The sequence below is a fragment of the Sinocyclocheilus anshuiensis genome, unplaced genomic scaffold, assembly GCF_001515605.1.
Source record: "Sinocyclocheilus anshuiensis isolate Anshui unplaced genomic scaffold, SAMN03320099.WGS_v1.1 scaffold44, whole genome shotgun sequence".
Taxonomy (NCBI): domain Eukaryota; kingdom Metazoa; phylum Chordata; class Actinopteri; order Cypriniformes; family Cyprinidae; genus Sinocyclocheilus; species Sinocyclocheilus anshuiensis.
This window is the reverse complement of record NW_015555746.1, coordinates 2,643,915-2,666,374: the sequence shown is the minus strand read 5'-3', so window position 1 is coordinate 2,666,374 and position 22,460 is coordinate 2,643,915. Positions and strand designations below refer to the sequence as shown.

Here is a 22,460-nt window from a genome sequence, read left to right as displayed (position 1 = left end):
AAAAACTTAATTTTTGATTAGTAATATGCATTGCTAAGAACTTCATTTGGACAACTTTAAAGGCGATTTTTATTTTTATTTTGTGGTCCAGGGTCACAATTTATTTCTTAAATTCTCTGTACTTGGTCTTAAATTTACCTTCATAAAACCTGCAAAAACCCTGTAATATGTATGCTGTTAGCTGTGGGTTCTTGCAAAACAGTAAAAGAGATAATTTTGCTATAATGACTGCTATAACGCTACAATATTCCTCTTATTACACCGCTGCTTGGCAAATAAACAAAAAAGGTAAGAAATATTGACTTGAGTTGAAAGCATGTATGAAGAAAGATACCAGGAAAATGTTGCCTGGGATTTAATTATCCAGTTTAATGGTCGTTATGCAATTTTTTACAATTCAAGCATTTTTTTCCCCTTTATTTCTAAATCTCAAGACATAACTTGACAAAAGTATTTGCTACCATCTACACGGCCCTTCTAATATCACAATTTTACCATTTAAATACCATTGTGAATATTGTGTTTCCATTTCTAAATATGAATTTGTTGGTCATTCATGTACACATAACTTGTAATTACAATATTCCCATTGGCACTTGAAGGCTGCATTACACAGAGGTAAGTCTTGATTTTTTTCCTTTGCACAAGGACATTTAAGTGTATTTCTCTCTTTATCCTGTCTTCTTGTGACTCCACAGTGTCCCTCATGAAACCTTTGTGCTGAGCTTGAACAGTGTGTGTGTGTGTGTGTGTGTGTGTGTGTGTGTGTTGAAGCATCCCGTCCTCCTCCCTTCATGTCCGACTTGTCACTGTGCTCCGCAGAACCACGAGCCGCTGCGAGACAATGACTCAGACCTCATCCTGAACGAAGGAGACCTGGCGCTGACCTATGGCGACACAGCCATCACAGCCAACGGGGCCTCGTCCTCCTCCGGCCCCGAAGGATCGGGCAGCAGCTGGGGTGTGAATGGCAAACGCAGCGACAGCACGTCAGAGGACGCTCTAGAGCGAGAACTGGACACGCGTGAACATGAGCTCTTGAGCCGCGGCACACGTCTCGTTTTCCCCATGGAGGACCACGCTTGACCCCGCCTCCCAAACCTTAAACCACGCCTCCCTGCGCTCCATACCTCCACTTTCCTTGTACATTGATCCATCGGACCACCCACGACCCCTCCAAAGATCTCATGCAGGGGGTCTGAACACTCAAGGGAGATCAGGAGGGTTTGTTCTCATAATTGATGCTGTGGCAGACTCCGATTCCGTGTCTGCCCCTGAAAATGTGATTTGTAGAAGAAAAAATATAAAAAACTGCATATCGGACAGCTTTGGACACTGATTGTCCTTATTGCTGTCATTTATGATGAGGGATTGATGCCGAACGATCTCTGCTGCCCTTAACATTCACATTCATACAATCTCTCACACACACTGCCCGCAGCATATTAACAGCCATTATTATGGTAATAATTTGCATTTAAATGCTCGTCTTTCCCATCAGGCAAATAAGCGTGCAGCTCATAAAGTTTGTAAATATTCCATGGCAGTGGTGTTCGTGAAAGCTCACAAACACAATGGCAACATTGACACGAGTGCATGCTCATCTCATGACTGCATACGGGAACCTTGTAATACTTAACTCTAGCGAGTTGGAGTTTACACTTCCTGCAATATCTTGGTTGTACGAATGCCAAGTTGACAAGCCGGTCGTTGTAAATATGAATGTTGACCTGCACAGCAGTGGGACAGCTGGATGCAACAAGAATGCATGAGCCATGCACTTTAGCTGCAGTCCTTGCATGTTTTGCTTTATTATATTAGCATATTAACCACTTGCACACTCTCAGCCAGAATTTGTGATGCAGAACAATGTAATTATCAAGGAGTCTTCATATCTGCATCAAACATTCCTTTTGCGCCTCCTCACATTAGAATGTTCTTGAAGGTGGATCTTTCCATATGTATGAGTTGCTGCTATATAGCAGTCGGCGATTCCTAAATCAGGAATCTGGAGTGTTCGGCATGATGTTGATCCGGCTCTTTATCTGTTCATACAGTAAACGGGTGGCCTTGTGCCAGTAACCGCCAGTGTGCATTCCTTCCATCCTCCGTGTCTAGAAAAGAATAATGTTAATGAATGCAAGTCTAAAGTCCAAGAGTTTAGTTAATAACTAAGTCATCATTCATTCCGATTTATACTCGACACAATAAACTAACTTTGCACTCTTTCCATTCAGTAACCTTTACAATGGTCTGCACTTGCGCCTGTCTGCTTGAGTTGTCACTTCAACGGAATATAGTTCAACATCTGATCAGAACATAAATGTGAATCAAGGAGATTTGCACTATTTATGTGGCGTTTCGGCTAGCAAATGAGCCTCGCGGGCTTCGTGGCAATCGCCGTTTGAGGCGCAGAACCTTAAACCGGCTGTAGCAAGACTGAATTTGCATGTAATCCGGCTAAGAAGTCACTCCTCTTCTGAATGACTCTTTCAACCTGTCTGATAGCTTTTTTTTTTCTGACCATACTATGGTGGATTTGTGTGTTCCTTCAGGATATGTATCAGCATTCATCTTTTACTTGCTGTTGTGCATGTCAGTATATAAACAAACAACAAAAATCCATAATCAAGCTGCCATTTTTTTGTCTGTGATGTATGAAACGCCAAAACGCTCAGTTTTCCCATTTGAATCCCTATTAAGATACACTCAGCCTGTTAAATAATGCGAAAAAACTGTGGTATGGATTGTAGTTTATCAACTGTACGTTTGTAAAAAATAGCCAATGTATCAAAGTGGGCTGCCGTAGCAATACCTAAGTAAGGTATTTGGTTTATTTTATGTCATTAAATAAGAAGAATAATAAAACAAGAAAACTAGTGTTTACATCAAAAAAGTATGTACAAGTTTTATTTATAAATAACAGATTTGTTCATGTATTAATTCTGATGGTTCACGTAACTTTAGAGTAAATGGTGTTTAAAATGACAAAATGACGTTAACAAAATGATAATAGTGTCAATGTTGTTGAGCAGTAAAAGCACAAAAACACCAGACCTGTATCCTCAAAGAATGATTGTGTGTTTTAGTTTTAGATGAGACGTTCTGCCTATTTAACCATTCAAATTGTAATCCTATCCTCTTCATACACAAATGAACACAACAATTCTGCACAGTCTTAACAGCCCAGTGCAGACTTCGTACGAAAAGAACAAACTGGTGATGTCCAGGGGGAACTGGGAAATCTCACACCAGTGGGAGTGCTGAGACTTAGGGGAGAGAAATCAGAATTTCCTTTGGGGGAAAATTCTTTCTCCACCCTTAAATTTCTCTAGATCTTCAGTTCACTGAATTGCTCTTTGTGCTTCACAGATAAGTTCTTCATTCATGTTTTTTTGGGCAGTACCACAGAAACTGGAGTATCCTCGATGCATAATGCTCTTTTCATACATTGATGATGAATACAGGAATGCCTAGGAATGTTTTCATTATGAAATCCTCCCAGCGAACTGAACACTCAGTGGGATGTCTGTCTGTCTGCGGGCCTAGTGCATATGTAACAGCACGAGTGCACTTGTGTGTCTGATTATGGGCTGCTGGGGATTGGGCAGGGATTATTGCGGATGAAATCTGGCTGTCAGGACACAAGCCGTGCTGAACGTGTTTCCCCTCTTGTTATTGTTAGTCTTTTTCTTACAGGAGTCTTGTCAGTATCAGTTGAGGTCGATGGGTTTGTGAGTGTCTCTCTTCTGTCGTCTACTCTGCGCCCCGTGACGGCACTGTGAGGGAGATCTCGGGGTGTTGCTCCTCCGCTCCGTCGGTGTGTCGTAGCTTCATATCAGGCTGTTCCCCCTCTGTCCTCCTGTTCCTCCAGCACATCAGGCTTCTATAGCGAAGAGGGAAACATAATTTTGTTATTGATATGGACAGGAGATATTGGGATGTTTACTGAAAACAATGATTTTGTATAGAATGTCAACAAATTTTAGTCATAAAAGTACAGTGTGTCATTTCTGCATCGCTAGATATTCAGCGTGGCGGTGTTCCTATAGGCCTACTCACACTAGAAGCAAATATTACTTTAATAGTTATTAGTATGATATGAATAGCTATATTATATTATTTACTAGTATTTAAATGATTATAAATGTATTTAAATATAATAATCTAATATTAGATTATAATATGTTTTTTGTTTCTTTTGGTATTTTTATTAACCCTGTAAGACAATGCGCTATTATTAGTAGTAGTATATTTTAATTACATTATTACATTAATACAATAATGATGGTAATGTTAAAATATTATTATGTAATTAATCTGATATTTATAATTAATCCTACATTAGATTAATTATATCATTAATATACTAATGTTGTTTATTTTACCCCCAAAACAGATCACAAGTCATTTTTGATAGTTTTGTATGTAAATGTATTACAATAATTACTACATTTAATAAAATGATGTTGGATTAATTATAAATGAATACATTAAAAGGTGTTTGTGTTCTTATTAACCCTCCCAACACATTATATAAGTTACAATATGTGTAAATAAATCTAAATTATTTTGATCTAATAATAGGATATTAATATATGATTAGTTTTAGTTTATTTTTATTAAGATCATTATTATTAAAACATTTGTTACATTATTACACCAATAATAACAATAAAAGTCCAAATATTATTAAACAATCTGACATTTATATAATTAAATATTAGATTAATAATTAATTAATTACTATCTTTTTGTTGTTGTGACACCCAAGCAATCAAAAGCTTTTCAAAAATATGTTATTCAAGACATATTTGAAAACAAGGTTGTGATGAGTGCTAGGTCTTGGAGGTTGTCTCATCTGGTACTGAGGGACACTTAGAGCTCACTCAGCTCAGGGAGCACTGGTCCCTCCAGGGACTAACCAAAACAAAGCAGTCCCTATTTAAGCCTGTTCCAACCACGTGTGGTCGGTCTGTTAGTTCACACCAGCCCCCCTCACCACATGACGCTGATAGCGATAACAAAGAAGCCTGTATCATGATCCATCGCTCTGTTATACAAGCCTCGCCATGAAATCAGACTCGAGCATGATGGCTAATTGATTTGACACATACCGCAGTCGGACATTTTCACAGGTCACAGTGCTGAGAGGATATTTATGATATGCTGTGCTGACTTGACTTACAGCACTTTTAACCATTATATCGGCTACAGTAAAAGTGAAACTGGTCATTTTGCTGACCCAGGTCTGTTTGGAAATTACAAAATTGCACCACCATATAGCTTCCACTTCCCCGAGTTCAAGAGGACAGTATTAACCCTATGACTTCACTGGCACCATGTACTATTGGTTTCAGACTGGATCAATGACCCCGGCTAAACTTGACTCTCCTATTGTCTCTTTTTAATGTTCATGATCATTACATGCTGAATATAGTGCACTGATTCTGCCCTCGACAGTGTTTTTACAATCACTGACTGAAATGGTACACTGTAATCCAATGTCTTGTATGTTGACATTAGTTCTTAAAAGTAGCTAATATAACAACAAACACTATATTTACAGCATTTATCTTGGTTAACATTTCGACAAATACAAACATTAATTAACACTAAATTATAGTATATTTAAAAATGATCATTAATCTAGTTAAAACCTGTTGTTTATGATATATAATGCATTACCTAAATTGAACCTTGTAAAGTGTTCCCAATGGTAAAAAATACAATTTTGCATTTGTGAATCGATGATGTTTACACATTTTAGCTAAACGAGAATCTAACTGAAATCTATAACTTTATAAAACATCACGTTTTCTCTTCCCAAGAGGTCGTTGAAGATTATAAAATCAAACTTGGTTCTCTGAAGACAGATTGTATGTATCATTATACAGATTAGAACTGACACCTTCAACCTTTGTTATAAAGCTGTCTGTCACTCAGTGTATGTGCATGGCATTCACATAGAGCTACTGCATAACAGCACACTGCAGATAAAATCAATGTACATCTTTACAACTACACTAGTTGCAGTGTTGCATAATCAATCTCGGACTCGCACTCTTCTCATCTAACGGTGGAAGCATTAACGTGTAGTCGTGCTAGCTGAATGTAAAACTCACCCATCTTACAAATTTAAACTCAGCGCTAATCTAAAGCCAGCAGAAAACATGCCCCATCTTATCATGGATGCCGTTTTGCATTTTGCACGCATCTGTTTGACCTGATAAAGAGTAGTAGAAGACAGTGACCCTGTTACACATATTACATGTAAATATCATTAATTACAATAAATGAAGGGCATTTCCCCTAAAAGTATAGTATACTATAGAGTATATATAATCCATAGTACTTTTCTTTTAGACCATAGTACTTTTCTTTTAGATTTAAAAGCAGCTTTACAAAACAATAACACATATTAATTCTGTACATATGTAACTGTATTTCCTCAGATGTAATAGTATGGTACTTTAATATATACCATGGTATTCATATGGCTTTCAAAGAATGCTGTGATGCATATACTGGTACTAATTCAGTTACCTTATTAAACTGTACAGTGGCAGTGCCATAATACAGTTCAAAAGTTTGGGGGTGGCAATTTGATTTTTTTTTCTAAAGAAGTCTCTTATGCTCATCGAAGCTACATTTATTTGATAAAAAATACAGTAAAAACAGTATATTGTTAAGTATTATCACAATTTAAAAGCATTTTCTATGTGACAACAGGAATAGGCATTAATCCAGTCTTCAGTGTCACATGATCCTTCAGAAATCATTCTGATTTGGTGCTCATTACACATTTATTATTATTATTATCAATGATGAAAACGGTTGTGCTGGGTAATACTTTTGTAGCAAGTGTGATAGATTTTTTTCAGGATTCTATGATGAATAAAAAAGTTAAAAATAGCATTATAATAGCAAATAAGCATGAGTAGAAATACTTTTTTAACAATATAAATGTCTATACTGTAACTTTGATCAATTTAATTTGTCCTTGCTGAATAAATGTAATTAATAATAATAAACTTACTGACCCCAAACGTTTGACCAGAAATGCTATGGGTTGCTATACTATGTGTTTTGCAATGGTTTCTTTGCCAAAAACCATAGAACTTTTCTGTTGGCGTTTAAAGGGATAGTTCACCCAAAAATGAAAATACTGTCATTTAGTCAACCTCATGTTGTTCCAAACCTGTATGAGTTTCTTTCATCTGTTGAACACAAAAGAAGATATTTTGAAGAATGTTGATAACCAAAAAGTTGACAGTAACCATTGACTTCCACTGTATTGGGGGAAAAAATACTATGAAAGTCGATGGCTTCCACATTTGGAACCACATGAGGGTGAGTAAATGACGACAGAATTTTCATTTTTGGGTGAAGTTAACTATCCATCTACTATACACTCTGTAAATCTGCAATAATATTGCAAAATGAACACTAATGTAAAGTGTGATATACTTGGTCATCACGGTGCCCAATTACGTTGTTATCTCACTAAGTTCTGGGACCATAGTTGACACCAAGTCGCATTTTTTATCCTTTTGTTGACATTCAGACACTTACACATACCATAAACCCATGTTTTGGTGGTTTTAGGTCTTGTCCTTGTTCCTCTTCTGATAACCCAGCTGTCTCATGACCTCGCTGCAGTAGGCTTCAACCTGGTTCACTTGCTCCACGTTCAGCCTTTCCCTCCAGGCGTAAATAGCCTCTTTGGCATCTCTGGATGATATGAGGAAAGGTTTATCCGAGGAATAGCCCTGTCCGTGGGTCATGTTCACCACAAACTTCTCCATGGCCGGAGAAAGGGTGAGGTTGGAGAACCGATAGAGCCTCTGGAGCTCGCCCACGGGTCTGAGGACCAGGTCTTCGTATTTCAGCTGCATGTAGTTTCGCTTCACCCACGGCGGAGCGTTCATAACGAGCAACATGTCGTTGAGCCAGTTATCGCATATTAACTCCATCGCGCTCGAGACGTAGCTCTCTGCCCGATGGACCCTGTTGCTAGGCACCAGAAGGCGCTTGTATTTGTCGCTCTGCTTCTTGCTCCTCAGCACCTGTATGCTCTCCTTCACCAGAGCCAGTTTAGACTTCAGTCGAGAATTATGCACGGCCCGGGGGTCGCGAAACAACTGGACTATCTGGAGGTTGATGGCGGGGTCTCGCATGAGGGGGACCAGAACCGCCAAATCTAAAACCCGCACGTCTTTGATGACCATCACAGGGTACTTTTTGCACTCTTTCTCCAGCTCTTTGAGATCTCTGTGGTGGCATTTGCTACACACGTCTCCTTGAACTAAACCAATTTCGTGCTTTTTATACGCTTTGCAGAGAGGCTCGGAGCAAATGACCTTGTTCGTTTTCCAGCCGAAAATAAAAGAGGTGGTTACGTTGGACGAGCCTGCGTAGAGTTTTAACACTGAGAAGTCGCATCTAAACAGAGAGTTCATCATGTCTCTCACTGCTCCTTGTAAACTGCCCGCATCTCCGGGATAAAGCGCCTGCCACATATTCCACATGGGCTCGTATAAATAAAACACATCAGGATGCTGATTAAATAATTCCCCTAGAAAAGAAGAGCCTGTCCTCCAGGTTGCGTGGAGGTATATGTGCGTTCTGGACTGACTCCTGTTGCCGTAATCCTCCACCTCCGTTGAGTTGCCAGTCCTGGTGCTACTCCACAGGGCGATGGTGCTCTTCAGATCGGGACACTTTTGTTGCTGATATCCATCTTTAATGTGGGACGATTTGCTCCGGTAATCTAGTGCGTAGGGAATTAAAAGCAGCGCCACGGAGTATCCTAGAATTAAGATGATGTATTTTTTCTGAAGCCTTCTCTTCATGGCCTCAGCGGAGTGAGAGACGCGGATCTCAGCGAACTGAGGCGCCTGCCTCGATGAATACTGTTAGATTACAGCAGTAAAGTTTAGAGGGTGGACTCTTTTTTCTCAGCGGTAATGCCGTAAGTCCCGCCTCCTGTGCCAGGAATGGTTAGTGGGAGTTGCTCATAAGAGGATCGTGATTGGATAGTTAGGAAGTCACTCATATAGCCTGAAGGGCGGGGGAAAAAATACACCAACCTCGAATACCTACCAAAGTATGAGCACAGTTTATATGTATTTAATACCAATTGCCCGTTATGAAAAATCACTGTGCGATATAAATGTGCCATATTTTAATATTATTAAAAAGGTAGGTTAACATACAGAAACGCCAAACCATTGTTTGGGCAAGCTAAACAATGTAATTATTAAATACATTAATTGTATAATAAATTATATAAATGTATAAACTATAAAATGTGATAACTAAGCAATAAAATCACTCAATCTGCAGTGGGTTTCGTAAGTATGCCGAAAGGCACAGTTGAGATGAAGTGAGCATGCTATCTGATGATACAGTTTTGCATTGTAGTTACAAAATGTGTTAGTTTTGTTCTGTGACACATCAATTATAAACATGTTTTATTTGTTTAAACTGTCCTTTTAGTTTGTCTCTTCAGAACTTTTAGGGAATAGTAAAATACTTTATGGTAGAATGCTGCGCAAACAAAAGTGCATGAAATATTTTTTGTATACTGAATGCTTTTTCTTGACTTTTATGTGGAGGAAATTTGAAATCAGCACAATTTTTTTTTTTTTTTTCTGGCAGTGTTGATTTGTTGTGTCGCGTCATGTTTGGGGCTATTCGATAGGTGGCAGTAAAGCGCTCTCCGGCGTTATTATTGTTCACACGACACCGCAGAAGTAGCATCTGACGTGATGGAGGCGGCAACAGAGGAAATGATAATAAATGTATTAATGATAATAAAATAAACTCATTTAAACATTGCCCTAAATTCGACATCGGATTATATTCGAGAGAGACACGTATATTTTGGATTAATCTCTGACATGTAGCGAACGCCTTTGTCATGGGTTTCTTGTTTTGCTAGCCGCAGCTGTTGACAACGGCTCGCTTCTGTCAGCATCACTATCACAAAAGCAGGTTTGTGCTTACATACAACTATCTATCTGTCTATCTATCTATCTATCTATCTATCTGTCTATCTGTCTGTCTGTCTGTCTGTCTGTCTAAATAAGCTGTGACACAAAGCAAAAGCAGTAATTTTTGGCTTGTGTTTCAGTTGAACTTTGAATCATCAGAATGGCTCACTGGAGCAGGTTTGAGAAGGAGCTGGAGCTTGAGACCAGGAGACTCATCTCACATTATACTTCCATTCAGGATGAGGAAGATCAGAACTTCCAGATGGCTCTGAAATTTGCCTGGTCCAATTTCAAGTAAGTATTTTTCAAGTGAATTTAATCATCCATTTACTTATCACTTTAATGGCTTTGAATATATTTTTGAAAAGGACACTGAAGAAGAAATAGACGGAAATGCAAAAAAAAAAAAAATGTGTATAAAAAATGTAAATGAGTTTGGAGCCCTAGCTTGAATTAAAACTAAATCATTGTTTTTCCTTTTGCAATTAATGTTTCATTTTTTGCACATAAAAACAAAAGAAAACTCCCATTATATTTTTTCCCCCCGGATAGGTTTCATCGTTTCCTTGATGCTAACAGACATAATGTACAGCGCTCCATTAATGGGTTAGTCTGAAGCTTTGAACAATTCTGGGCACTCTTGTGATATGCTGATATTTTGATATTTTTGTTATTAATTATTCCGGTTTCTCTTTTTCCCAGGATTCATGAGAAGCTCATGGTCCACTCTGACTTAAGTAAAGCAGAGAGTTGGTTACGGCTAACTGAAGAATTTCTCAGTTCTCCTCTTCCTAATACTGAGGGAACCAAGGTGGGATAACACTGACATCTTTCAGACAATTCTTAGAACCCTGCATGTGCTGAATGTCTTTATTACTCTGTCTGTTTTCAGACTGAGGTCCACTATAGTGTGCTGGCTTTATTGCTCAATCTGTCTGACTCCCCATCCAACACAAACTACTGCGAAAGACCTAGACTGAAAGAAACAGGTTCGGCTTTTCTTTAGTGTCAACATGCGCATACTGTTGGACAATACTACTACTAATGTATTTACAAAATAATGTTTATTTCTACAGAGAAAGAAGACAAGTTTGATTGGGCCAAGTACCTTATGGAAGGAGAAGATATTGATACTGGACCCTTTCCAGACACTCCAGTGAGTGATCAATATTACACTATTAGATCATATCTGGTCTAGCAACATATACTAAAAGGCTGGGCGATATGGCATATAAATGATTAGTCAATAGTTTTCAGCTTATTAATCTAAATATTTATACTTACTCTTTAATGAAATGGTTGATTTTTTTGATTAGATGAGCCATGGTTTTGCCTTTTGAAGTAGATTTAAAATATTTAAAGCATACAAATTTTTGTATATTTATTTGAAGTAAAATACTGTCAAATTCTGCTTAAAATAACCAAGCCACTAAGTAAACATAAAGCAATGTTATTTTAGTATCACTGATATACTATTATAGTTTTTGATAATATTTTGAATTAGATTTTATGTTTAGTTTAATTTTTGTTGTTATTTTTGCTAGTTTTTTTTTAAACATGTCTATATAGTTTTTATTAATTTCTGTTTATTAGATTTAGTTTAGTTTTAGTTGTTGTTATATGTAAAGTTAAACTAAACAAAAATTAGAAATGTTGCCTTGGCAACTCTTTTTATTTAATGTAACAAATTTTAAAAAATTACTATACTATAACAACTTAGAAAATTCTTCAGACAAAGAAGAATTATATTTACTAATTATAATTTTTTTGCAGCAATATAACAATAAATAGTAATTAACAACAATATTCGCCTGCATGTGTAATGAAACATTTTTAAGCAACTTTAAAAGGCCTGACCTGGTCAATGCTATTCTATACTAGTATAGACTAGTATAGAATGAAGGGGAAGTCGTGGCCTAATGGTTAGAGAGTCGGACTCGTAACCCAAAGGTTGCGGGTTCGAGTCTCGTACCGGCAGGGATTGTAGGTGGGGGGAGTGAATGTACAGCGCTCTCTTCCACCTTCAATACCACGACTGAGGTGCCCTTGAGCAAGGCACCGAACCCCCAACTGCTCCCCGGGCGCCGCAGCAGCAAACAATGGCTGCCCACTACCGGGTGTGTGTTCACGGTGTGTGTGTGTGTTCACTGCTGTGTGTGTGCACTTTGGATGGGATTAGAGCACTAATTCTGAGTATGGGTCACCATTCTCCACGTCATGTCACTTTTTTTTTTTTCACTATAGTTAGCCATATTATCCATAACAGAGTACCACAGATCATTTAATCTTTTGGCAGGAGTGGTCTGAGGATGAGAGTGAAGAAGAAGATAGCCAGCAGCCCCTGAGCAGAGAGGATTCTGGTATACAGGTGGACAGAACACCACAGGAGGACCACGAGCAGAATGACAAGACGATCCAAGTCACCTGGACTGGTATGGGACAGTATCAGCACATTTTCTCATAGTAGCCCTCAGTTAATGAAGGTTATTTTCAGGACTCCTAGTTCTTACTGAGTCTCTTACCGAGTCTACCACTGTTTTTGTAGTGGGTGAGCCAGACTCCAGGGCTTGGTTGGAGCAGCATATTGTCACTTCGTATTGGGTTCCCAACTCTCCCCGCTTTCCACACAGCCTCCACCTGCACTCCAACCTCTACAATGTCTGGTAAGACATTTTTGCTTCTAATGTCTTGTTCGCTTACTTCATCACAAGGGCATTAATTTGGACTTTCTGTCATGATTTAATAAGATTTTAGAAGCAAATACTGTTTAATTGAGAGTTTATTTGAGAGTAGATGTTGTCATTTTGCATATCACTCTCTTTCTCTCCAGGGATCAGCACCTGTATAACACTGGGCCTCTTTACCTGCCCGAGGAGAAGTCTTTTGTTACAGAGACACAAGTGATTCGGGAAACTCTTTGGTATGATTATATACTGTATATGTACTAGGGCTGCACGATTAATCGCATGCGATATTTAACGCGCATCTTGTCAGTAAAGACGGTTCTGTAATCAGCGGTAAATCTCCATCAAAACCACGTTCATATTTGCGCGATTTTTTGCGCAGCTCATCAGTGAACAACGGCTCTGTGTAGTTAATGCTGCTCAATGTGAAAGCCCGCAGGTGATGGAGATTTACCGCTGATTACAGAACCGTCTTTACTGACAAGATGCGCGTTAAATATTGCATGCGATTAATCGTGCAGCTCTAATATGTACCATTCAGAAGTTTGGAATATTTTTTTAGTTTTTTAGTTTTTTGAAAGAAGTCTTTTATGCTCACCAAGAGTGTATTTATTTGATTTAAAAAATGCAGTAATATTGGAAAATATTATTACAATTTTAAGGAACATAAGAATTACATTTATAATATTTTTTGTTTTGTTTTTACATTTTTAGCAACAATTAATTCAGTCTTCACATAATCCTTTAAAAATCAGTCTAATATTCTCATTTGGTGCTCATTTATTATCAATTACTATTGGTGCTTAATTAGTAATAATGGTTCTTTTGATTGCTTAATAGTTTTGTGGAAACTGGGTGGTACATGTTTTATTCAGGAACCTTATATAGAAAATAAAGTAAAATAGAACTGCATTTATTTTAAAATATATATATACTGGACAGACATGTTCTTTCCAAAAGGAAAGTGCATATCTGCTTGTGAAAATGGCATATGTGGATAGAGATTAGAATGCTTCAAACCTGTTGAAACCTGCGGGGAATGAGCAAAAGATTAGATCTGCACTGGTTGCTAACACATGTATGTTTACCTACCCAGAAGAAAATGCATAACAAAGATGATTGACTGCTCATATCAAGGTTTTTGCCGCAGGAAAGATCACATATTCTTTTCTGCCTCTCCTCAGGCTCTTCTCCGGTGTAAAGAAACTTTTCATTTTCCAGCTCAATGATGGCAAGGTGACTGTGAGGAATGATGTGGTGGTCACACATCTAACTAATGTGAGTGGAGACAGCTTTTTATTTCTGCATTTATTGGGATAAACTCAAACACAGACATTAATTCATAAAACTATTACACTACAAAAAGCCAAAATGACAAATTTTATGGGAGAGAGAGAGAAAAAAACACATTTTTCTAATTTACAATATATCAGTTTTATAGAAAGATTTTTTTATTTATATTATTGACTAAGGCACATTTAGATGCTTTTAGTTTTTTCTAATAAGCTGTTATCCTATTACGATAATTAATGAGAGACTGTTTGAATTATATTGTTATTATGAATACTTATGAAATTGTGCAAGAGAGATCCAAATGATTGGTTCAAAGTGCTTTTTTTATGAATGTATGTGTTTTTGTACAGAACTGTCTTCACTCTGTACTGGAGCACATAGCAGCCTATGGGCAGGCTGTTACCCGACTGCAAAAGTTTATTGATGAAGTGACCGGCCACAGTGCAGAGCCCTGTCCTCCAGGTCTTAACTCTTCCTCCTCCTCATCCTCCAAGAAGAGCTCTGATCCTCCCTTTAGGACCTACCAAGCGTTCGTGTGGGCCCTGTATAAATACTTCACCAGCTTTAAAGAAGAGCTCAATACTATTGAGAAAGACATTATTGCCAAAGGTCGGTTTTTCTTTGTGCCGGCGCTCTAAAAAACATATATGTATGTATGTTTTATATGAAATGAAAGTATATGAAAGTATGTTTTACAAGAAAATACCATTTCAGTCTTTCGACTTCAAAAATTCATGTTTAATTCAATGCTACTTGGTGTTTCTTTGTAATTATGGGAAATTTACTAGCAGTTTCTGAGTGAAGGTTGGTTTAAAGTAAATCCTACACCATTTGTTTTCAGTGTGTAAATGTATTCTCAGTTATTTTTGTGTTGTTGGAGTATTGATTCTGTGGTGATTCTTTATAGATGAGACAGTGACTCTGTCATCTGTGCTGGAACGGTTAAGTCCTCATCTGGCTCAGATCACCATGCTGCACAGGGTTTTCTGCACAGGAGTGGCTGATGTGCCGCCCGGAACGCCCAATGTATTAAGGGCCTCACACTTACTCAACACGCTCTACAAGGCCATAATAGAGTATGACAGCGTGGGTGAGGCCTCTGAGCAGTCTGTAAGTGTTTTCTGTTTTCAATGTCGAGCATTAGATGCATTAGATGCATAAATTTGTACATTTATCAACGTACCACTCTTTTTTTTCCCTGCTTATTATAAAAAGATCACAAAATGATGCAGTTTTTTCTCCTTCCTATCAGGTGGCGCTCCTTTTCTCTCTCTGGGTAGAAACAGTCAGGCCATACCTTGAGATTGTAGATGAATGGATTGTTCACGGTCACTTATTTGACCCCGCTAAAGAGTTCATAATTCAAAGGTACAAAAAAAAACTTATATGTGTATGTACACTACCATTCGAAAGTTTAGGGTCACTTTTTAAAAAAAATCTATGAGGGGTAAAAAAATGTTTCTTAAAGAAACTAATACTTTTATGCAGCAAAGCTGAATGCTGTTTTTTTTTACTTTGAATTCAAAGAATTAAGTAAAAAAAAAAATAAAAATGTTTTCAACATTGATAAAATCAAAGAAATGTTTCTTGATCACCAACTATATATTATATAGCATATTAGAATGATTTCCGAAGGATCATGTGACACTGAAGACTAGAGTAATGGCTGCTGAAAATTCAGCTTTGCCATCACAGGAATAAATTACATTTTAAAATATATTAAAATAGAAAACTTGTTAAAAATTGCAGTAATTTTGAACAGATATTACTATTTTTACTGTATGCAGCCTTGATAAGAATAAGATGATTCTTTCAAAAACATTTAAAAATCTTACCGACCCCAAACTTTTGAACGGTGAGGAATTACATACAGTCAGCTGGTCATTATTGCAAAATAAACCACTTTTTAGGGTGATGCAAGACCCCTCAGTGTTGTGTCAGGATGCTTTTCACTCTTTTGGGGTTTAATTTGCGCTAACCACCGTCTGCATCCACCTTAACCTGCTAAATACACACCTGCTTATCAAATAAATAAATATATGGACATGTTTACTAGGAACAAAGATGTACCAGTAAACCACAGGGACTTCTGGTACGCCACTTACACGCTGTATAGTGTGTCTGAGACTGTGGAGAGCGAGGAGAGGCTCAGCGACGCTGCCAGTGGAAGTTCTGGTGGAGAGCAGGCGTCCAGCAGCAGACAGCACACCATGGTGTCCTTCCTCAAGCCTGTGCTCAAGCAGATCATCATGGCTGGCAAATCCATGCAGCTGCTGAAGAACCTGGACTGCAAGGAGACCGAGCAGCCTGATGGCTCCTCCAGAGGTCAGTGTCAGAGAGGATGACCTTTTTTTTTCAGTATTAGGTTCAGTGCTTGTCCTGTATAACATAAGAAATTTGTTCCCTCTGCCTCCAAACACATGCAAGATAATACAAAGTTGTCAAATATAACCATACAGTGCTGTAGCAGTTACTGACAATGACATGTGCTATAAATGTACCAGTGCTGCTACATTTAGCAGTAACTTGGCATCCATGGACACGTATGATTCAGCATCATGAACTGCATAATATTAAAATTTGTTTGATGATCTGAATCTTTTAAGTGTGACAAATATGCAAAAAATTTAAAAAACAGGAAGGGGGCCAACACTTTTTCACACCACTGTAGATCTAGCGTCAGCCGGAGGTTGTGTCACAGAACAGATAGTGACCAGTCTGTGTTCATGGCACAGACTTAGAAATACATTCAAGGCCTTTGTAGATTCAATCTGACAATATATATATATTTTTTAACTTCACTCAACGTTACACTTACTCAACGTAAGTGTTCCCTCAACAACTGTCATTTTTATTTAAGAACCAGAGTTCCCAAGGTCTTGAAAAAAAATGAAATTTTAAACGTCATATTTCTAGAACTGTAAGTCATGGAAATTAATACAATATAAAAAAGTCATGTGCATTTCTATAAAGAATATACATTTTTAATATCAAGCTCTTAAATATTTTGAGTAGAAATTGCTGAGAAATGGCCAATGAAAAAGAATTTCAAAACATTTAAAGGGGTTATATTATGCGATTTCAATTTTTCCTTTCTCTTTGGAGTGTTACAAGCTCTTGGTGCATAAAGAAGATCTGTAAAGTTGCAAAGACTAAAGTCTCAAATCCAAAGAGATATTCTTTATAAAAGTGTCAAAAAGAGTAATAAAAGAGTCAACCACGCCTACCTAAAACGGCTCGTTCTAACACGCCCCCACATGTCTACGTCATGATGTGGGAAGATTTGCATAACGCTGCCCAAATGTTCACGCAAAGAAAGAAGGCGTAACTTTTATTCTCGCTGTAGTATTGTTGCCGCCATGTCGTGAAGGTGCTGTGTGTTTTGTTGTGAAAGCGAAACTACTTTGTTTGGCCTTCCAAAAGAGGACGATATCCGCTTCGTCATGCCTGGAGCTGATCCATGCTGGTCACTGAGGAAATACATCAACTTTGCGCTGTGGATCGCCGGATCGTCTTTCACCGTGGACGAAGCGGAGTCCAGCCTGGGGTCGTCACATGTGGTTGCCGCAAGCCCACCGGCCGCTCCTTCGTCGAATCCGCCGGCCGCACTGTTCTCAAGCCCGCCCGCCGCCGCTCACTCAAGCCCGCCCGCTGCCGCTCACTCTAGCTGCCGGCCTCCACTCACTCAAGCCCGCCTGCCGCCTCTCACTCAAGCCGGCCTCCGCTCACTCTAGCCCGCCGTGTGTTTCGTTGGAGTTTTGAGCAGTGTAGAGTAGCACTTTGTTGTTTGTCATTTCTCTGATCACAAATGCAGACATGGTTTTATGTTTACGCAGCGCAATGCATGCAACGCGTAAAAACACAGTATAAGGCATTATAATCTGTAATTATGTCCCCACTGGATGCAACAAATGCCTCGTTTATAATGGGTTTTCATGTTTTTGTCTCGTCGCTCTGGCCGGACAGGGCATCACAATATGGTAAGGGGCGTAACATTTCCGTCACACGCTTGAGGTATTCGGCCAATCACAACGCAATGGATAGCTGGCCAATCAGAGCACACCTCGCTTTTCAGACCGATGAGTTTTGTAAAAATCGACACGTTTCAGAAAGGCGGGGCATAGAGGAGAAACAATAATGTACAGAATGTGGAAAATAATGTGTTTTTTTAACCTTAAACCGCATAAACACATTTCATTACACCAAATACACAAAATAATGTTATTTTTAGCAACATCATATGACCCATTTTTTCCCATTAATTTTATTTTGATACTCCTAATTTATTTAATTTTTTTTTTTTTAAAACAAGCAGCTGTCATTAAAGCAGATACAAGAAATGTCACGGCTTACGTGCTGGTAGGCCTGGGTGATAAAACGGTATTGGTATTTATCGACGGTACACCTAAAAAAGGTTATAAAAATGTCAATTGTTGATACCGAATGATATGAAACATTATATCGTTGATACAGTTTGTAGCTACATGCTGGTTCTTCAAATTTTGTCTTAGACAAAAGGGGCCTTGGAGTCAAAAAAGTTAAGAACCATTAAGTTAAATGAGAGGCTAATTTAATTTGTAAGGTCTTTACAGTGTTTCATAGAGATTGTTGCGTCGTTATTATTTTGTTATCTTCATCCATATTGTTTTCTAGTTTCAGTTTAGTTTTTTGTTGCATGCTCACGTTTTTATAGTAGTAACATTTTCATTAATGATAACGTTTTGTTTTTGTGTTTTAGTACGTTTACTTCATTTTTATAATGTTTCTTATAGCCTACTATGTCTTAATTTCTGACAGTGAATAATGATGAATGAATTGTGTCTCTCTGCAGATGCCGAAAGAAAGAGTCTGTACACGCTCTTTTTGGAATCAGTGCAGACACGTCTTCGGCATGGAGAAGACTCACCCACCAATACGGTTACCGAGCAACAGGCCACTAAGAAGAGTCTGATCAAGATGCAGTCCATTGTAGCACGTCATCTGGAGCTGGATGACATCCATGACCCCCTGCTGGCCATTAATTTTACAAGGTAACAGCAGAATACAGAATAAATGATTTGACATCACTGAAGTTCACACAAAGAGCAAAGATGTTAAAAATAGATTTGTGTTATTATATAAAGACACTAAACTATGTTTGGTCAGTCACAATTTCATTAGCTTGTTTTCCACTGAGGTAATGTGTGTTATCTCTTGCAGGCTTTATTTAGAGCAGAATGACTTCCATGAGAAATTCTCTGGCAGCAATGTGATTTTGGACCGCTCCTCTGAGTCTGTGACATGTCAGACGTTTGAGCTTACGCTCCGCTCCTGTTTGTATCCACATATTGAGAGGAGATACATCGAATGCTGTGGGAACCTCATGAGAACCCTGAAAAAAGACTACATGTGAGATTGAATCCTTTGTGCATGAACTTCCCAATGTTGCTTTGTAGCGCATTTATCCTTAACCCTCTCAATTTTTATCTTAGGCTTCTTGAGTACTTGCAGGCCATGAGAAACTACTTCCTGTTGGAGGCTGGGGATACTATGTATGATTTCTACACAGCCATCTTTGACAAAGTTCTGGAGAAGGAGAGCTGGCAGCAGCTGGCATTCCTCAATGTGCAGCTTCAAGAGGCTGTTGGACAGCGCCACCCAGAGGACAGCAGCCGGTACTGCACATGAATCTCTAGAGATCCTGTGGTTTACCAATCAACCCTGCCTGATTCCACTCCATATCCTGTGGTTGTTTATTTTTCTGACTCACATTTTTCTCATGATTCCAGGTTGTCTATATTTCTTGAAACTATTGACCCTGCAAGAAAAAAACAGCCAGTGAATAACCTTGATGGTCTCACGCTGAGTTATAAGGTTACATAACATTTTTTGCTTTTTATGGTTTGAAGATTGTAATAACACAATAGTTTTATCATAGTTTTTTGTTTAAATTCTGCATTTTATATGAATGCCTTTTTATTTTCTCTCGCCAGGTTCCATGGCCTGTTGATATTGTTATTAGTTCAGAGTGTCAGAAAATCTACAATCAGGTCTTCCTACTGTTGCTTCAGATCAAATGGGCCAAATATAGCCTGGACACATTACGATTCAGTGGTGAGTTATGATTTCTCTTCTGAAGTTTTCATTACTTCTGTTTATTTGTCATAAAAGGAGAGAGAGAAGTAAAGCTAGTGGATATTATTACAAAAAGGATATGCAATTAAATGGCAGTCAGATATCGATGTACTTCGTATTTATGTAACTTCATAGTTCCATTGTATCTCATTTTAGGTCAGTGATCACAGTACTTTCAAATCAGGATGGTTTCAATTCACTAGTTCAGATGAGATCTTAATATAGAGTCTTCCCACAGATTTGACAGTCGCCGCTAAGAGGCAAGAAGGAGGCCAGTCCGAGGAAAGCACAGCCAAAGAGCCCATAAACCAGCAGATTCACAGGATGTTTCTCCTGAGGGTCAAACTCATGCACTTTGTCAACAGCCTGCATAACTACATTATGACAAGGGTAGGTCTGATATACATAAAATATGTATTTATTTATTTGAGTTCAGACTTTCTTACCTTGTAGAAAGGTACCTTATACCTTGTACCTTATACACTTTGCTACATTTCATTCGCAGATCCTGCATAGTACAGGTCTAGAATTTCAACACCAAGTACAAGAGGCCAAGGATCTGGACCAGCTCATCAAAATCCACTACAGATACCTGTCCACCATTCATGACAGATGTCTGCTCAGAGAGAAAGTAAGCGGGATATATACAAGGCAAAAAAAAGTGTCTGTCAAAAAAACAAAAGAAAACAACAAAAGCGATTTTGGTTCATTTTTGCTTAAAATTGCATGCTACAATTGCAGTTTTTCTTATTAATTCAGTAAGCTGTCATCTCCATGATGGTTGGCCTAGTTTTTACTTTTAAACCATTATAGACGTCCATGTTATTTTCGATGCATCAATTCAAGTTACTGTGTCTTTGCAGGTCAGTTTTGTCAAGGAGGCCATCATGAAAGTGCTGAATTTAGTTCTCATCTTCTCAGACAGATGGCAGGCTGGTTTTGGGGCCTGGAAGTAAGTTCAAAACTCTTACATCATGTTTGGAATCTCTTTAGATGTTTCAGTCTAGCTACTTGTCCTCATCTTGCAGCTTTCACTTCATTTTGATGAGGATGAGGTTTTACTTCCTTTTTTCGGATTTTACCATTCGTTAAATATTTTCCTTTTTTCCCCTCAGAATCGAGTCGATTGACAAAATGGAGTCGGACTTTAAAAACTGTCACATGTTTCTGGTGACTATTTTAAACAAGGCCGTGTGCAGAGGCTCATTTCCTCATTGTAAGTCATACAGTGCTGTGCATTTTAAAATAACTGGGTGAATCTCACTAACCCTGTTCAGATGTCGTCTGTATTTAACGCCAAATAACAATTTACAGTAATGCAAACAAGAGCAGTACATTATGGAAATACTGTAAAGTATTGGTGCTATTTGTTGTATTAACTTTAATTGACTGATTATTACAGATTATTTATTTATATCAATATTTAGAGTTAATCATTAGTTATTAAAATACAGTAAGAATCACCATTGAGAATAAAAAACAAATGTCCCAATGCAAAAACAAATGACATTATAACATCTTTCAAAAAAAAATTTTTAATTAATGAGTGAAGCCATAAATATTTTGTTTTACTCACCATATGTTCCTGTTTTCTTTTACAGTGGAGTCCCTGGCATTGTCGCTAATGGCTGGATTTGAACAGTGTTAACAGATTGAACATGGATTAAATCCAGAGCACTGAACACAAGACAGATTATTTATTGTACTGCTGCATGACGGCTACTGTACTGTTCTTGTTTGTCTCTACCAGGAGATCTAACATCATAGAGAGAGACAAAATCACAATAGCACTACAATGGTACAGAAGTAGCACTTTGTGTCTGTAAACAGTTAAACTTGTGTTAAATTGTCTATTGTCTACAGCACAGTTGCTGCATCAAGATACTTAACGTAATGTTTTGTGGACAATCTGACTGTTTGTATTTCAACGTTGTTGGCCTGTGTTATGGCTCAATATTTCGGATGTAAACGTAAGTGTCCTCTACATGCAGTGGGATATGAGAAGCGCACATGACAAAAGCAATTTCATTTGCAGGTGATCTAATTATGTATATTACATGCAACAGTGAAAAGAAAACCTTAAAACTCGGAAGTTTAAATATTGTACATAATATAAACTAACTGTGAAAATTGTACGCTACATTTGTATGCAGTTCAAGCCTATATTTGTATGTGTTGTGGTTGCTTAAGGACTTTTTCAATGTGCTGAATGGATTGCATATTTTAAATTAAATTGCCATTACTTTGAGATACAATGCTGCCTCATACTTGTTTTTTTTAATACGCTAGTTCAAAAGTTTGAATTCAGTTAAAAAAAAGAAAAGAAAATACTTTTATTTAGTGAGGATGCATTAAATTGAAAAACCTTTTA

General features: G+C 37.9%; 3 protein-coding genes across 5 annotated transcripts in view; 2 read left to right on the top strand and 1 right to left on the bottom strand.

Moving 5' to 3' along the window:
* The window catches only part of LOC107673530 (sodium/hydrogen exchanger 7-like), a 50,851-nt gene extending 47,140 nt beyond the window's left edge, over positions 1 to 3,711 (top strand). For both annotated transcript variants that reach the window (XM_016467145.1, XM_016467144.1), the window contains one exon: positions 823 to 3,711. In XM_016467145.1, coding sequence (XP_016322631.1) covers positions 823 to 1,086 — 264 coding nt within the window. In that variant the 3' untranslated portion in view covers positions 1,087 to 3,711. The remainder of the gene's footprint in view (positions 1 to 822) is intronic.
* LOC107673531 (carbohydrate sulfotransferase 7-like) lies at positions 3,688 to 8,966 on the bottom strand. Of its 2 annotated transcripts, none has more exons than XM_016467149.1 (2): positions 7,576 to 8,966; positions 3,688 to 3,886 (listed from the first exon to the last, which is right to left on the bottom strand). In XM_016467149.1, the coding sequence occupies exon 1, from the start codon at positions 8,853 to 8,855 to the stop codon at positions 7,605 to 7,607; it is 1,251 nt and encodes a 416-aa protein (XP_016322635.1). In that variant the 5' UTR covers positions 8,856 to 8,966; the 3' UTR covers positions 3,688 to 3,886; positions 7,576 to 7,604. The 2 variants fall into 2 exon arrangements, with proteins under 2 accessions (XP_016322635.1, XP_016322634.1); XM_016467148.1 differs by having other exon boundaries at positions 7,582 to 8,966.
* A 652-nt stretch (positions 8,967 to 9,618) lies between these two features.
* On the top strand, positions 9,619 to 22,338 carry LOC107673606 (gamma-tubulin complex component 5-like). Its single transcript, XM_016467252.1, has 24 exons — positions 9,619 to 9,999; positions 10,139 to 10,292; positions 10,551 to 10,604; positions 10,701 to 10,809; positions 10,891 to 10,987; positions 11,075 to 11,154; positions 12,295 to 12,430; positions 12,544 to 12,661; positions 12,829 to 12,918; positions 13,867 to 13,960; positions 14,326 to 14,584; positions 14,883 to 15,085; positions 15,228 to 15,343; positions 16,032 to 16,300; positions 18,807 to 19,005; positions 19,175 to 19,363; positions 19,447 to 19,629; positions 19,744 to 19,828; positions 19,948 to 20,068; positions 20,328 to 20,479; positions 20,595 to 20,720; positions 20,953 to 21,041; positions 21,205 to 21,305; positions 21,691 to 22,338. The coding sequence occupies exons 2-24, from the start codon at positions 10,159 to 10,161 to the stop codon at positions 21,735 to 21,737; spliced, it is 3,051 nt and encodes a 1,016-aa protein (XP_016322738.1). The 5' UTR covers positions 9,619 to 9,999; positions 10,139 to 10,158; the 3' UTR covers positions 21,738 to 22,338.
* Positions 22,339 to 22,460: the final 122 nt, after the last annotated feature.